The sequence below is a fragment of the Antennarius striatus genome, chromosome 17 (assembly GCF_040054535.1).
Source record: "Antennarius striatus isolate MH-2024 chromosome 17, ASM4005453v1, whole genome shotgun sequence".
NCBI classification, from domain to species: domain Eukaryota; kingdom Metazoa; phylum Chordata; class Actinopteri; order Lophiiformes; family Antennariidae; genus Antennarius; species Antennarius striatus.
Window position 1 is genome coordinate 12,833,545 of NC_090792.1, and position 15,993 is coordinate 12,849,537.

Sequence of the window (15,993 nt, forward strand, 5' to 3'; positions counted from 1 at the left end):
TATGAAACTGTGAGTTGTCTTTGTTGTGTTATGTCAAATCTGCACCCTGGTGGTTAATGCCCCCCTTCTGGAGTTAGGTTTGGTTCAGCCGGATTAAATCACTTAAATTTAACTTTGAGATATTACTGATGCAATGAATGGATTTTGCCTGTCATGAAATACTTTTTGGAATAATAAATCTAACTAACTGAGGTCCAAACTCAACAATCTCAGTATTTTTCTATTCCTTTGGAGCCAGAGGCATACTATACATGAATGAAAAAAAAAAAAGTTTCAGGGTTCCAGTGCTATTTACTCAACCGTGGCCACTTTATTTTTAACAGTTTACTTTCTTTTACAAAAATGCTTAAATCAAAATAGCCCCTTGTTTGTACATTTCAACAGTCTTTATTCATCAACAGCACACATAACTTACTACACGAATATTAATATAAAAAGGATATTGTGTTTGGATTAAAATCACTCAACATGCACATACATCCTTCATGTTTATTTCACATGCTATTGTCTTCTAAACATGATTATTTGTAATACTGCTAAGTGGATTATTGCAACGTGAAATTTCTATGCATTGCCTGGCTTGTTGATTTCAAAGCTAAAGAGAATGATATTGCAGTAAAAAATCTTGCTCAAGCATAAAAAAAGAAGGTAGAAAGTACAGTATACTAGTTTGTAGAGTTTGCATGTCATTTTGTCATCCTTTTTAAAAAAAGAAAAAATATAGCAAAAAGAAAAAAACGTGAAACATCATATCTAGAGTTGGTTCCACTGTTTTTACTCATTCTTAAAATAGTCCTTTTAGCATAGACTGAGTTTAAATATTGTCCTTGTCAAATTCACAAACAAAACACATGGTGGGGTTGCATGACACATCTGTCCACTCGCCGGATGCCGTCATCTCAGCACAGTCCTCATCATCATAGGCATTGTTGGGCTCTCCTTTTCTCCACTTGCTGAATGTGGTCATGGGAGAGAGATCCACGTAGGTGAAAACCCCCTCCACTTGAAGGTCATGAATGCCAACGTAGACTCTGTTCAGGCCTGCTTCAGTTATGTATCCTGCGATGGCATTATTGGCTCCCTCATCCTTGGGCATGGCCAGGTGCCCTCCCCTCGACTGACAGTAGAACTCTGCATCGGAGTAACGCTTCTCCTCCTTCACCAACAGATAGATTTTACTATCTGTTTCTTTAATGCCAGCAACAGCTGCAGGGGAGGGCAGTGCTGAAAAATGAGCACTAGTATTTCTATAAATTTCACTTTGACTTGCCCAGCATTTGAAATTCTATGAGGATAACAAGCTGTCATGGATGCAAGAAGTGATGATTATGAAACAAGACTGTCAAATGTATTGTAAACACTTAATTAGAGTAAATTCAGCGTACTAGATCATACCATTTTTAATGAATTTTAGCTCAGAGGACAGCTGGTTCACAAGGATGTCCATTTCTCCAATCGTCTTTCTCATTGATGAGCAATCAGTTGGCAGGCCTGATAAGATAAATGTTTGTGATTATGCAACTATCTTAATTTTTCCTTTTGCCTGATAATTTTTTTGCCTGATATTGCAGTAATCTGTTGGACTCAATGAATAAAAGGAAATTATATCTCACCCGGATCTCCATTAGGGCCCCTTGGACCTGGATCCCCCATGTCTCCTTTTGCCCCTAAGATATGAAGGCAAATATTCTTGTAACACAAAATATTAAATCTTTAACAACAACGTGTGAAGTATTTGTCTACATTTTTTAGATTACCTTTAAATCCACTTGGGCCTACTTTTCCATAACGTCCCATTATGCCTTTGTGGCCTCTAAGCCCAGGTTGACCTGAAAAGTAAAATATTTTGTTATTATGTAAATCTGTATGATCAGCTGTTGCAGAAAATGGATATAATAAAAGATCTTAACAGTTTATGAAACAGTACTATTTTTGAAATGCAGTTTGTTGAAATTTTTTTTAAAAAGTATGTGAGCACCCTTCACTCCTCATTACGGTCTTCAGTAAACACCAGATTCTGAGAGTCATTTCTCATCTCTGCTCTCACCCTAATGTAAACACTTAGCCATCTCTGCCTGGCTTGGCAGTGACGTAAACAGCCCATTATCAGCCCCAGCAATGTGAACCTTACCCCACAAATTTTTTTTTAATCTAGTTTTCGTTTCAGTGTCATTTTTCCTTCAGAAAACATGAATATTGTTGTCTTTGCTGTAAGTATAAAACACTGTTACCAATCTCTCCGGGAGGGCCGACTCTTCCCGGTCTCCCGGGTGCTCCTTTTTGTCCTTTGTCTCCTAATTCTCCTTGCAAAAGATGAAGAAAATATGGAGATTCTATTTTTTGTTTTCAAAGCATGTTTTGTGTTTAAGAGAAACACGTAGAACTGCTTGCCTTTCAGACCAGGGACCAGGATCTGAACAGTGCAGGATTCTTCCGCCAAGTGCTCACCAAATGATGTTTGTAGCATTAGTAAAGTCACGACTGACATTAGAATCATGGACAAAAATTGCTTCTCTTCTACCATATTTTACATGTAGTATTCAATGAGGTACACTGGAGGAAGAGGACAGAGCAAATTTAAACACAAATCATTTCACAACTAATTGATCAAAGCACATTATTTCTGAAGTGAAACCATGACATCAAACGCCAAGGATTCTTTCAGTAACAACAGTTGTGTTATTAATTCCACAAATTCTATCATTCATTAATTTCAGTTTACAGATTTTGTATTATTTCTAAAAGAAAGAGGACGTTCTTTTCTTTTCGGTGTGTATGCAACTTTTTTTTTACAGATATGCACCAAGTAATTACTTTCAAAATAAGAATAATTTTACTGCAAAATTGCAAAAACCCAGATCATGTTCAAAACATATACATATAATTTGAAGAAGTTATTTTTAGCAAATCTTTGCTTAATTCAATGCTCTTATATGAACAGTGGAAAAATATATTCAGAAACATATTTGTCTAAACATGTTTTAATATCCAGATGGCCTACCTTCAGAGGTGTTTCTCGACAGAAGGAGAGAAGTATCTCCAGTTTGCAAAGACTTGCAGGAGCTTTTGAACGCTGGTGTTCCTACAGAAACATTTCATGTTCCTCCACAGAATGTGTGTGATAGCACTTTCGTAAACAGTTCACAGATAAAGTCCAAAGCAGCTGGGGCCCAACAGATAATTGGCTGGGAAAGCAGTGGAGTGATTGACAGCAGAGGGGCCTGATGAATTCACTGAGTCTCTTCAAGCTTCATTACAGCTTTAGAAAAACAATGAAATCTACAGGAGCTTTAAAATGATTTTAGAAAATCATTTTGCAGACATAACATTATATCATCTATTTATCCAGCCGTGACTTCACTAGTTATGTTGTGTAGATATTAGGTCTTGTTATATATTACATTGTGAGTATAATACGATTACAAATATCTTTACACTCAATTTTTTTGTTGTTGTTTTACTATCATTGAATGTGGATTGTTATTACACTTCTGCTTGTCCACAACGTTAGGCAATAATTATACAATGGCACACCCTTGAATATAGTACACATCAAACTGTATCTGGTTGGAATGAATATTCTAGATGTGGTGATTCAAAATGTTTACATTTGTAGGATTCATGGAAAGTCATTCAGCTGCCGTAACAAATAAAATCCTGCTGGCTTGTGGCTACGATCAAATGTTGTTAAACTTAATATATCTTCAGAAGATACTGAGATGAAAGCTATCTATGATGAAATATTGTTTCTTTGGATAACTGTGAAAATTATAATGATACTAGTGCAATTCCAAATTTGAAGGACAAATTTTTAATACTTGGTATTATACTAATACTTAATACTATTATGAGGGTCAAACTACTGGGTCTACTAAAATGATAAGGAAACTGACCTCCAGTGGCTGCTGCGTATCATGAAGGTGTAACGTACTCCAATTACTGTTAGAGTCGATGCATGAAACATGGATGTTTCCTAATTCTTTGTCAAATCAAATTTAACATGTTACATGATGTACATTTCTTATATGTCATTTCTACCGCTTTAATTTCCCTGGAGTAGTGTTGGTTACTTGTCACGATCAACTCTCCAGTGGATCCCTTCTTTCACTGCGCTTCTCTACCTTCCTGTGGGCAAGTTAATTGGTTTGGGACTTGATTTGACTGTACAAATCTGCATGAACTTTGTATGGCCACGTGAGGGCGCTATTGTCTATCTAAATAAATACTATCATACTGAACAGTAGTACCAAATAAAAAGCAAATATGAATGAACATTGACTGAACCTGTTTTTGTGGATACGCGAGTGAAAATGAAATGATGATGATGATGATGATGATATGATGATGATGATGATGATGATGATGATGATGATGATGATGATGATGATGATGATGATGATGATGATGATGAAAATACTTAACAGGTTGAAGTCATAGTATTTGCTTGAATTTGTGTTGAAACTTCGTTACGTTGGACTGCAGTAACCAGAATTTAAAAAACATTACAACTTGATTTGATCAGTTACTGCTCGTTATTAAAAGTTCCCTAGAGTTTGGGATCACTCTAACTATGACTATTTGAAGAAGAAGTTATGTTAATGTTTATATGATGTCGTCTGGAGTCCGTAATCAGATATGGGTCAAAACTGGAGTGTCAGATAGCCTAATTAGATTTACAAAACCAATGGTAGTTTTCAATGGTGGATCGGGTGTCTCCTTCAAACACCCCAACCCCCCAAAAAAGTTTTGGGTTACCTACCTCTTAAATATTCATGAGTCTCAGCCAACACTTGTTGTATTGTTTTTTACCGCAGCCAGTACATTGTTTGTGTCTCCTCAGTCTATCCCTTAATCACGTTTTTATGATAGGTTCTGTGAGAAGATAAATTAAATATTTCCCACAATCGGTGCAATGAAGAAAATATATTTACAATGAACGAAGTGTGTGCGGTAACATTTGCGTCTTTACGAGCAGCACCTGAATGCACCTTCGCATGTGTCCACTCAGAGTGACGTCACCCATGCTCACCGGAGCGCGAGCTCAGACCGTCATTCAGACACACCGCGACTCCGTCCGTCTCCTGCCCCAAGAAGAGAGATAGAAGAACCGCTATCATAACGACATAACCGCATGAGGGATTTATAACCAATTGCTTTTTCCCTGAACGTAAATTGAACCGCCTGAAGGATAGAAGTTGTGAGTTATATCTAACTTTTATTCTGCTTGCAGGTTTAGAAACAGCTTTACTTTGTATAGCTTTCCCATTTATTTTTTATGAATGACTGAGTGCGTTTGTCGTAGTCTGGTATCGTCGCTAACTATCTGCTATCGTTGCCAATGTGTGTGTGTGTGTGTGTGTGTGTGTGTGTGTGTGTGTTTTAATTCATAACAATTCTTGCCTATATACCTGTACCCTGCCTGTAGTTTCTGGTACAGCTTGTGTTACGTATGACGCAAAAGTCACGGTGAAACACAGTTTAACATTTTACCCAGTCTCACCTGCGATACGTCATGACGTCATAAATAATAACGGTTTGACCTAGAAATTACAGTACAGTATCGTCTTCTCGTGAACGCGTCAGACATGTTTAAAACAGTATTTTATTATCATGTGTGCTGGTCCACTACTTCTGGGGAATTATCAGTCTTCAACCAAATAAGCTTAAACCAAAAATCTTGTCTTGTCAGGCCATGTTCCTTTAGGATACTGTGACCTGTCAGAATCTCTCTCCATCTCGGCGGTCTCTTGTGGGCAGTCAATGTGTTCTCCAGGTCCCTTTTAGCCTGGTGGAGAACAGGAAACAAGAGGCAGGAAATAAAGCCTCTGTGTCCATCCTGCCAGTGTCCCTCTGATGTAATCCTGTTTCCGTCTCCCGGTTGTCTGTGTTTCATGTGAAATGTGATAATCTTTAGATTTGCATTATTTTGGAAGTGATCACTGACTTTTATTTGTTAAATTTAGCTCTCACTTAAAATGCCTCACCTCCCTCCCTGGATTAGGGTCAAACACTAATAGGATTTGTAGCTACAAAGTTACTCATGAGGGACTAGTTTGGATTTTTGTAGGGAGGAATCACTGATGCAGATTGTCTCTTTAATTATACATTCGAAAGTTTAGAGGTTTGTATTGAAAGCTTCAAGGGAATCTCAATTCTCCTGATGTAGTGAGCAGTTCTGTATAATATGAAAACAATAATGTAGAATATTTTGAATATAGTGAATATGCTGAGTTCCAAGCTTTATTTGTGGAGTAATTTTAAAATATTCCCTGTTTGGTAATGTTTTGACGTTATGTTGAGGTAGAGAACTGTGATGGCACTTGGTGATAATCAGTTTTCTAACAAAGTTAGTCTTCAGGTCCACCAACCACCTTGATATGGCACATGAAGGTTGAATATAACAAAACATCACATTTTCTCTCCTCTGTGCTTTCTGTTACTCCTATCTACATTTGAATGTGGTTTGAGTGCAATTGCAGTTTTGGTGAGACTGTGTATAATCCAAAGACTTGTCATCTGCTAGTGAAGAAAGCAGCAAATAATTTCTTTAAATAAAATCAAACTAGCAAGTTTTTCAGCTTGAATAGCGACTGCAATTTTTTCTGTGTGGGTTATTTTTGTCCTTGACCACAGGTATACACTCCAAATGAAGTCATCCTCCTTCTTCGCTGTTGGCAACATAAAGCCATTTACTGTTGTCAAATAACAGATCGGCAATATAATAATAAAATGGGACGGCATGTCAGCTTACATGCCCTGATAACATTCACAAATAAATGGGCCACGTTGGGCAAGAAGCCGAACACATCTGTGTGCTGCTGATAAAGTGCTATTCAGAAAGTACAGTAATGGGTTTGCATTCCAATAGCTTTGTTTTTATATCTTTTTAAATGGTTTTCTGAGCCAAGTATTATCAGTTCTGTAGATGGACGAACGGATGGATGGATGGATGGATGGATGGATGGATGGACGAATGGATGGATGAGTGGGTGGATGGATGGATGGACAAACAGAGACAGACAGATAGGTAGAATCCACTGATATATGCAAACAATAATCAAATACACCAAAGAGCTAGGTTCAACATTTCCGACTATCTTGAAGGCACAGCCACATTGCACAGCGTTGCCTGATGGAACATTGAGCCAAACAGACCAGAGATTCCCCAATCTGACATGTTTAGGTTAACCATTTCCAGTTCCATGTCCAGTTGCTTGGGGAGTGACATCCTCATGAGACTAGAAATCCCTGCAATTATGCCTCAGTGGAGAATAGAAGATCAACAGAAGGATTAAAGAGTTAATGGAAAGAATAGCAGCCTTTGTTATAAGTGTAACAGTCAACCTGTTCTCATCTTTGTTTGAAGTTTAAATATGTGTCAAATGATTCCTTCACTTCCGGTGTAAGTCTCCCCATATACAGTACTCTGACATTCTCCCACAGAATTGGCTTTAAATTGCCAGTATGTGTGAGTGTGAGTGTCTTGTGTGTGTGCGTTTGTGTGTATTGGCCCCGTAATGAACTGACGACTTGTACAGGGTGTCCCCCACCTCCCATCGCCTCCAGTGTAACCCTGCACAAGTAATGATAGAAAATGGATGGATGGAGTGACAACTATGACCATATAAAAACATCCTGCTGTACAATTCACAATCAAGGACTCAACAAAATAACAGTAGAATAAAAAAACTATACATGATATAAATATATATTTTTGTAGTAGTTAAATCACCAGTGCTGGCAATAAGTTGTCTTTGTTAGCTGAGATGTAAAGGTGGTGTATTTGGACTAGCATGGAAGGAAATTTAGTTTGTTCTCTTTAGGGAAAATGCAAACCGGTGTTCTGTATTTTGCATTTCTCTTTCAGGCTACGTGTGCTTTCCATTATTCATGTTGTCTCTATTCCCCTCTCTGTGTCTCCTCTTGTCCCAGTTGTGCGTCCGTTCTGACAAGAGGTAAGCCATGGAGGATGGGAAGCCAGTGTGGGCGCCCCACCCAACTGACGGTTTCCAGTTGGGTGCGATCGTTGACATAGGGGCTGACACACTCACCATAGAACCTCTGAACCAGAAGGGCAAGGTGGGTCATCAACAAGCACACACCTCATTCACAGCTCTCTATTTACAGTCAACTAGGATGTGGGTGAAGGACTGGTGCTTTTATTGATTGCTCTGTATTTTGATGAACATTCATTAGGCGGATCACAGTGTTGATTACACTGTAGTATACGTATACTATAAATAAATGCTTAACCGCATAAGCGTTGGTACAAGGTGAAATAGTCAAGAGTGTTTTCCATATCATTTACCTGCAATTTCAGTGAGAAAAACATCACAACTATGTAAAATGTGACAAACATGAGAGACCACACACACAGAGGCATGAATAAATAAAGAGGGCAGCAGCAGGTGAGCTGATAGTGTTGCCTGGAGGGAGAGCTGCTCATTACGAGGTAACAGCCACCTGTTGCACCTGAGCCGTCACGTGTCGCCAGTAGGCACGCCTCCGCTGTTTACAAGACCCATTCTGTGCTCTCTCCACTGCTAACATAGAAAACTTTCCCACTTCTCATAGTTTGTCGTGTTCAAAAAGAAAAATGCTAGTGTTGGTTGTAACATTACAAGTCCTTGTGTTGCCTTTGCAGATAAAAACATGTCTTACAATTTGCTAGAGAGTTTTGCTGTGAAATATCCCTGAACCTCTCTTCATCTTGTTCAGCATTCGCTGCATCCCATTGAGGCAGAATGAAAGGCCCATTGAGTGCCTGTTTTACTGCGCTGTAGAGCTCATTAGCGCCTCAGCTCCTGCGCCTGGCCACCTCTTCTTCTTTTTAATTTTCATTTCTCACATTATAATTGCTGATAGGCATGTCCAGATTGAGCAATGGCGGTGTAGCGGGCACACAAAGCAAAATCTGTTTGTGCTCACAATGTGTTTGTGGTAATAAAGCATGCATCATTGCACAGACTCACAAACATACAAGCTGATTGAACATGAAAAGGCAGCAAAACTATTTGTTATATTGATATATACTAGGGAGAATAATGTGATCCAGAACGTTGTGGGGCTTTAATAAGGCTGTCTGCTCTGATTAATCTTACTGGTTCCTACTAGTACGGCACAGAGCTCCACCTTTGTCTTATTCCAATACTCACATGTATCCCATGTACTCATGTAGTCACTCAGGTGTTCAGATCCAGTTGCTCTACCAACAAATTATTCATTACCCAGCTATGTCTCTCCTTGTTTCTCTCACAGGCAGCTTGTTCCATTGAGTATATTTCCATTAAGTCAGACTCTTAAACAATAGTGTAAGAATGTCAGTAACAAATGTAGCCCAAGAACAAGCTACACCACACATTATTATAATCTTTAAGCACGATGAATGATTCATGTTTATGCTGCTAGATTAACATTTTATGATGTCTCATATGTCTCCATCTTTGGGATGCTGATAAAAATTTATTTTGTTTCACAAACATTTTAAATAATGAAAAATGCTGCAGGTGAAGTTTGTAAGGATAAGTAATGTTGTTGTAATAGTGTTCGTAAAAAGATGCTTGTGTTACAGACATTTCTTGCTCCGATAAGCCAAGTCTTCCCAGCAGAAGATGATGTCAGCAAATATGTAGATGACAACTGTAAGTCAGCACACATTTAGCTGTTTAGATTTTTATTTACTGGTATATAAAATGTTTTTTGGTGTGTGTTTGTTTTTCTTTGTTTTTGGTTTTGGTTTTTTTTAAGCTGTGTTATACAGAAAAGTACCTCATGTTACATGTCTTGTTTTTTCTACTCAGGTTCCCTTATGTACTTGAATGAAGCTACTCTTCTCAACAATGTCAGAGTGCGGTACAATAAAGACCTCATCTATGTATGTTTTCTTCTTCTTTCACTATTATGACACAAATAAGTTTTATATGTGTGTGTAACTTAGCTTAAAGTTAACAATATCCAGGTGCATTGTAAGCATTAATAGTAACGTGATAGAAAATAGAAGAAGAGACGGACACCACCTCTTTTTTCCTGCGGGGATAGCACCAGGTGGTAAAGAGGCAAGGGAAGTTAGAAAAAGGTCACAAGGTCATTGCCAAACCCAGTCCTGATCCTGGTCACTCACCGGATGAGGGACAGCTGTGAGATGGGGAAAGTAAGATAGGGCTTGAGATGTGGCACATCTCTGTTGTCTGTCATTATTTAATAAATTATTCTAGAAATTATTTATAAATTATTTTCATTTTTTATTTATTGTTACTCAATATGCCATGATAATAATCATACCTGTATTTATATCTCTTTTAGACGTATGTGGCCAATATATTGATCGCTGTGAATCCTTACTATGATATCCCCAAGTTGTATGGGGCTGACTCCATCAAGTCATACCAGGGAAAATCATTGGGAACTCTTCCCCCTCATGTCTACGCTATAGGTGAGAGCTGACACTTTCCCATCCATGTTCAGTTGGGGCGTAATGCACATACCTGCAAGCTGAAGTACAGTAATAGCCTTTAATTGTCTCAAAAACTGAAGGTGCACCTTATAATCCAGTGCGCCTTATAGTGCGGAAAATACTAAATCTTAAGAAAGTGACTGGTTGTTGTAACAAATCTAAGCGATGTGATTGTACAGTGACAGTATAATGGAAACATGTAGATCTGTGTCTTCTTGTGTTGTATCAGCGTGAGGCTTTCCAATTCAATTTTAATTTATTCATGTAAAAGATAAAATTTTGGTTTAAGAATACCAGCATAAGAAAAGAATTATAGATTTTTACTTGTCTGTTTGTTTTTGTTGTAGCTGACAAAGCCTACAGGGATATGAAGGTCCTCAGGATGAGTCAGTCCATCATAGTTTCTGGTGAATCTGGTGCTGGAAAAACTGAAAACACCAAGTTTGTTCTGAGGTATGAGCTGATGTGAAGCGTGCTACTGTATATCCCAACTTAATCTTCCCTTTGGTCACCTCATCTCAGATCATGTGTTCACAGGATACAAAACAAAGCAGAATTCTGATTTAATTGCACTGCAGATGTGCTGCAAAAGTGTTGCAGATGCTACTCTAGTGAAGTTCAAATTTTAAACTGGGTTTATTTTCATGTCTATGTCTTTTCTATTTTCCTTTATCTGTTGTACATACTGTATATGAATGTGATTCTTGCAGATACCTCACAACAACATATGGAAGCGGTCAAGATATTGATGAGAGAATTGTAGAAGGTAAAAAAAAATCCTCAGCCAGTCAAAACACTCTATGCCCCTTTGGGGACAGTGGGATTGTAATCTGTTTTTCCCATTTGCAAATCTCAGCTAATCCCCTTCTTGAGGCCTTTGGAAATGCAAAGACTGTCCGGAATAATAACAGCAGCCGCTTTGGGAAGTTTGTGGAAATCCACTTTAATGAGAAGGTAATAGGTTTCGATGATTGCACTCTACAGTCAACTGGTCTTTTGTAATTGTAATACGTGATTTAAGAACTGATTTTTCTCTCATGTTCTCAGGATGCAGTTGTGGGTGGGTTTGTCTCACATTACTTACTAGAGAAATCAAGGATTTGCATGCAAAGTAAAGATGAGAGGAATTACCACATCTTCTACAGGCTGTGTGCCGGAGCGTCCGACGACTTAAAAGAAAAACTGCACCTGGATTCTCCAGACAGCTTTAGGGTCAGTGGTTTCAGATGCCAGGGCATCAATTTTTACTCGTCCAAAGTGAATCGGAGGATATTTGTAAAGGAAACTAACTTAAATGTTTATTTAAAGCCCTTAATTAAATGGATGTTATGATTTCCTGTTCAGCATTTTGAACATACTGAACAATTGGCATTTCTATGGAAGCCCAGTAGACGTCACAATTTATTTTGTGACTTCAAGAAATGCCCAAAATTAAATAAAAATTCCCTTTGCAACAACATATTTTACAGTGACATTATTTTCCTTTATATACAATAATAACATCAACAGGGCCAAACCTGGAGAGCAAAACAGTGTTTACCAGGACCTTAATTTTCTTCTCCGTGCACTGCAAAACAATATTTAATGGAACAACGAGTAGCTCAAGCTGTTCCTTCAGGTGTTTATCATAGCACTATTATATCATTTCCCTGAGGCGACAACAACATCAACAGAGGCAATTACTTCCCTACCAGTCAGCTGTGGAGCTAAATTAGAAGACAGCAAAGTAAATCTTTTTAGATGATGGAAATCAATAGAAATATCCCCATAGGGATTGCTCCCCCTACTGAAATGAATTCATACTGTGTTTGAGTTTAATTTATCCTAGTTCTAATTCTACGTTTCAGAGGTGATTTTTTTTCTCTGTCTTGTAGTACCTGAACCGAGGGTGCACCAGATATTTTGCCAATAAGGATTCTGATAAGCAAATCATGCAGAACCGCAAGAGTCTGGAGGTAATGTCACAGTGTTTTCTGTATTCTTTGTAATCAATGAACTTTTGGATACTTGGCCAACATTTACCTATTGTAATCATATTTCAAGCTGAAGAGAGAAGGAAAAGAATATATGGTAATGTAGCACAGTTTTCTTCTTTCCATTGCAGTAAATTATTTAGGCAGAATTTCTTTCTTCTTTTCACAAAAGCAAGTGAGTGAGACACGGGTCTGAAAGTAAATGCCAGACCGTATCCTAGGGGAACCAGTTGGAGATGTGGAGAAGCATTATGTATGCCATAAAACAGAAGCAGTGTCTTGTTGATCCTTGCTACAAAGCCTGCAAGGAAATGTATAATTATTACCACACAACAAATGAATGAATATGTGTGACATGCCTCTCTCTCAGGGACTAATTATGCATATTCATTTAACTTTTTCCTTAATTCTCTTTTATTGTTATATCAGTTTCAGGAAAATCAGGTGAGCTAGTGGTAAACAACGGAGTTGTTTGAGTTCCTTTTATGGTTTTGCTCATTAATGAGAGAGTTGCAATGAAACTTTATTTCTTTCCCCTGAGGATGGTTATAACCTCTATTCCTTGATTCTTACACAGGAGTTCGTCATATATGCTGCACAGAACTTTTTTCAGCCTTTGTATATTCCACTTCAAACGCTGGATGCCAAGTGAAGATTAGAAATGTTTTACATTTTTTGTTTGTTCTATTTCCATTTTCAACTTTGTCAAATGTCTCCTTTTATTACAGTACTTTTAATATTACATTACTATAGGCTCAACCAGCAATAACTTGATGAAATGCCTAGTTGTGGGTGCATTGTGAGTTATCAGTATTCAGCTAATTTGTTGTACATCTGTCTGTCCCTCCATGTTGTTATATAGGACAATAAGGTGATACATCTTTTCTTATCAGTTTCTTTTGCTTCCTGCTCTTAATTCAGTGTTTTTCCTAAAGTAAACATACTCATGTTTTGCATGTTGCTGTTTGTAGTGCAAACAGGAAGTAAAGACTGCAAGCTTCCTCTTCCTCTGCATGTCTGCCGGGTTTGGCCATGGCTGTTTGCTGCTTTGACAGGAAATATAATGAGTGCTTGTGTATTCAGCTTTTTTCTTAAAACAAAGATGAAGAGTTTGTATTTGTGTTCATTTTCATGTGTGCGGCTTGAAGGGTCTGACAAGAACAGGGACATCAGTTCTATTTAGTAATTGTACAGTGCTTGTTGTCACTCTATGATTGACCATCTCTTCTGGTGAATTTCTCATCCAGTGACCTTTCAGTCTGCATGCCAGTATTTCTGCTTATGTCAGATGTGTAATATTGGTTAATATTACAATGTCTGTTGTTTTATTAATAGTGTAGTGGGAAAACTGCATCTGTAGTTCATAGAATGGGGTGTTCTTGGTTCTTGTGCTGGGTGGAAAGTCCTTGTCACAGTAAGCATATGGCTTTAATGTCTTAGCATAGCCTATTGGATCTCCTGCAAATAAATTTAAGAATTGGTATACTAAAAATTTAACAACATATATTTTATCAAGAATAAAAATGCCATTTAAAATTTTGTAAACTTTAATATGAGGTGAACATTGAACATGAACTTGTCATTTTTCCTCTGACCCCAGGTTTTTCTGACTCATTTGTACTTTGTAGCACGTAAAGCTTGGTGCCCTGAAGGATCCTCTTCTTGACGACCAGAGTGACTTTAACAGGATGTGTGTGGCCATGAAGAAGATCGGTCTCAACGACACTGAGAAGCTGGACCTGTTCAGGGTGGTTTCTGGTGTTCTGCATCTGGGCAACATTGACTTCGAAGAAACCGGGAGCTCCTCAGGTGTGATGAATATCATTACTGATATGAAATGAAATGAAATCAACTTTATTGATTGCTATAGGGAAAATTATTATTCTACCCTAGTATTAGTTGTCTAGTTGTTAACCACCTGTAAAAAATCTTCTATGAACTGAATATCAGGCTGATATTAATGACATATTTCAACAAATACTGGCACAAAGAATTCCATAGGTGTGTTTTACTGTTAGAACAGTCTTAACATATTGAAGTATGGATCTGTTTTCCTTGGATATCAACAACATTTGGTCTTAAACAATTACATTAATCCATCTTTGTCTGTTCTTTGGCCTCATATTTTCCTCTCTCTGTCTCTTAGAAGGATACAGTGTCTCTGGGTTTAATAAATTCACTGATACAGAGGGAAAGAAATTATTTTTTTTCACATCCCAGTTTCTTTGGCTTGTGTCTTCTCATTTCAGGGGGTTGTGTCCTGAAGAATCAGTCGGGCCAGACCCTGCAGTACTGCGCTTATCTGCTTGGTCTGGACCAGGATGATTTGCGTGTCAGCCTCACAACCAGGGTCATGCTCACTACAGCAGGGGGCGCTAAAGGAACAGTTATCAAGTAAGACCGAGAAGCATGTAGCTTCTGACTCATTTCGACTTGTGGAGAAATAGTTTTGTTGAGAACAATTTATTCTGTTTGAAGTCATTCTGTTGTCACTGTTGCTGTTTACTGACAAATGAACCATGCAGGAAACTCATGGTCGATTTTAAATTCCCAACACATAATTTAATTCACAGTTGGTGGAGAAAATTGATGTTTTTCTTGTTACTATCCTGCTAAGATTTTTAATTTGCTCAAAATGATCACATAATATCCTGAGCCTTATTCAGTCTTTTTTTTATTACAAGGTATTCTCGGAAAGTTTTATGATAAATCTGACTGATGCTTTGAAAAATGGTCACTTTAATAGGATTAGAGGAGGGTTTCATATGGCTTTTGTTTTTGATTGTGTAAATTGTACTTCAATTTTATTGCATGCCCTTCAGTATTTCATTATTTGCCTTGGTCTTGTGTACTTTGGGAGTGATGTGGTGTTTGAATGATGGGGCCAGGTTTAACAGATAAATATTTCAGAAGGGCCAGATGTCGGTCTGGCCTGGAAGTGTTTTTCTCCACATAAATAATGTAGCCTGTATCTGAAGAGGCAGGCGAGCATGGCTTCAGTACTGTAAAGGCCTGGTGTCTGGGGAGCAGGTGCAGCAGAGGGGCTTGCCTTTGTCATCAAGCCCCAGACTGTCCCCCGCCCTTTGGAAATTGAGGGTAACAGGATGGGTGGTGGATATGATGGTGTCAGGAACAACTGAGAATTCAACTAGTGTAAGGACTTATTATTACCCGAGTAATGTATCAGTAATGTTGCTGCTTGAAATGAGGGCCTTTTTGTCAAGAGGAATGGTGAAGAGGTTTCAACTTTTTTATATTTTATTTTAAAATTCACCTACATCCCAACTTCAACCTCTGGGTTATTATTGTACTTTTCCACAACAAAATAATGTCAAAATAATTCAAATAACTTGTGTTACAGTATAATTAGAGTCCTTAGATGAGTTGAAGTTCATATTGAATGTTAACTAGAACCAAGGCAGTCACAGACTCCAACATCCCGCGACAACCCTGAATTCAAAATTTTACCCTGACCTACCTGCATAGGTCAAAGATCAAAGCTAATACTCTGACCTACTTTCATAGATCAGAGCAGTAGCTTTGATCTATGGTCTTACTCACACTGGC

General features: G+C 38.0%; 2 protein-coding genes across 4 annotated transcripts in view; one reads left to right on the forward strand and one right to left on the reverse strand.

Moving 5' to 3' along the window:
• Positions 1–286: 286 nt before the first annotated feature.
• Positions 287–3,106, reverse strand: colec11 (collectin sub-family member 11). 2 transcript variants are annotated; one of them, XM_068339223.1, is made up of 7 exons: positions 3,002–3,106; positions 2,392–2,553; positions 2,232–2,303; positions 1,758–1,829; positions 1,614–1,667; positions 1,396–1,491; positions 287–1,206 (listed from the first exon to the last, which is right to left on the reverse strand). In XM_068339223.1, the coding sequence occupies exons 2-7, from the start codon at positions 2,522–2,524 to the stop codon at positions 815–817; spliced, it is 819 nt and encodes a 272-aa protein (XP_068195324.1). In that variant the 5' UTR covers positions 2,525–2,553; positions 3,002–3,106; the 3' UTR covers positions 287–814. The 2 variants fall into 2 exon arrangements, with proteins under 2 accessions (XP_068195324.1, XP_068195323.1); XM_068339222.1 differs by having other exon boundaries at positions 287–1,224.
• A 1,956-nt stretch (positions 3,107–5,062) lies between these two features.
• The window catches only part of myo6b (myosin VIb), a 31,018-nt gene continuing 20,087 nt past the window's right edge, over positions 5,063–15,993 (forward strand). For both annotated transcript variants that reach the window (XM_068339487.1, XM_068339488.1), the window contains exons 1-12: positions 5,063–5,197; positions 7,933–8,079; positions 9,572–9,641; positions 9,801–9,874; positions 10,303–10,432; positions 10,801–10,906; positions 11,164–11,219; positions 11,310–11,407; positions 11,501–11,665; positions 12,328–12,408; positions 14,055–14,235; positions 14,676–14,820. In XM_068339487.1, coding sequence (XP_068195588.1) covers positions 7,963–8,079; positions 9,572–9,641; positions 9,801–9,874; positions 10,303–10,432; positions 10,801–10,906; positions 11,164–11,219; positions 11,310–11,407; positions 11,501–11,665; positions 12,328–12,408; positions 14,055–14,235; positions 14,676–14,820 — 1,223 coding nt within the window. In that variant the 5' untranslated portion in view covers positions 5,063–5,197; positions 7,933–7,962. The remainder of the gene's footprint in view (positions 5,198–7,932; positions 8,080–9,571; positions 9,642–9,800; positions 9,875–10,302; positions 10,433–10,800; positions 10,907–11,163; positions 11,220–11,309; positions 11,408–11,500; positions 11,666–12,327; positions 12,409–14,054; positions 14,236–14,675; positions 14,821–15,993) is intronic.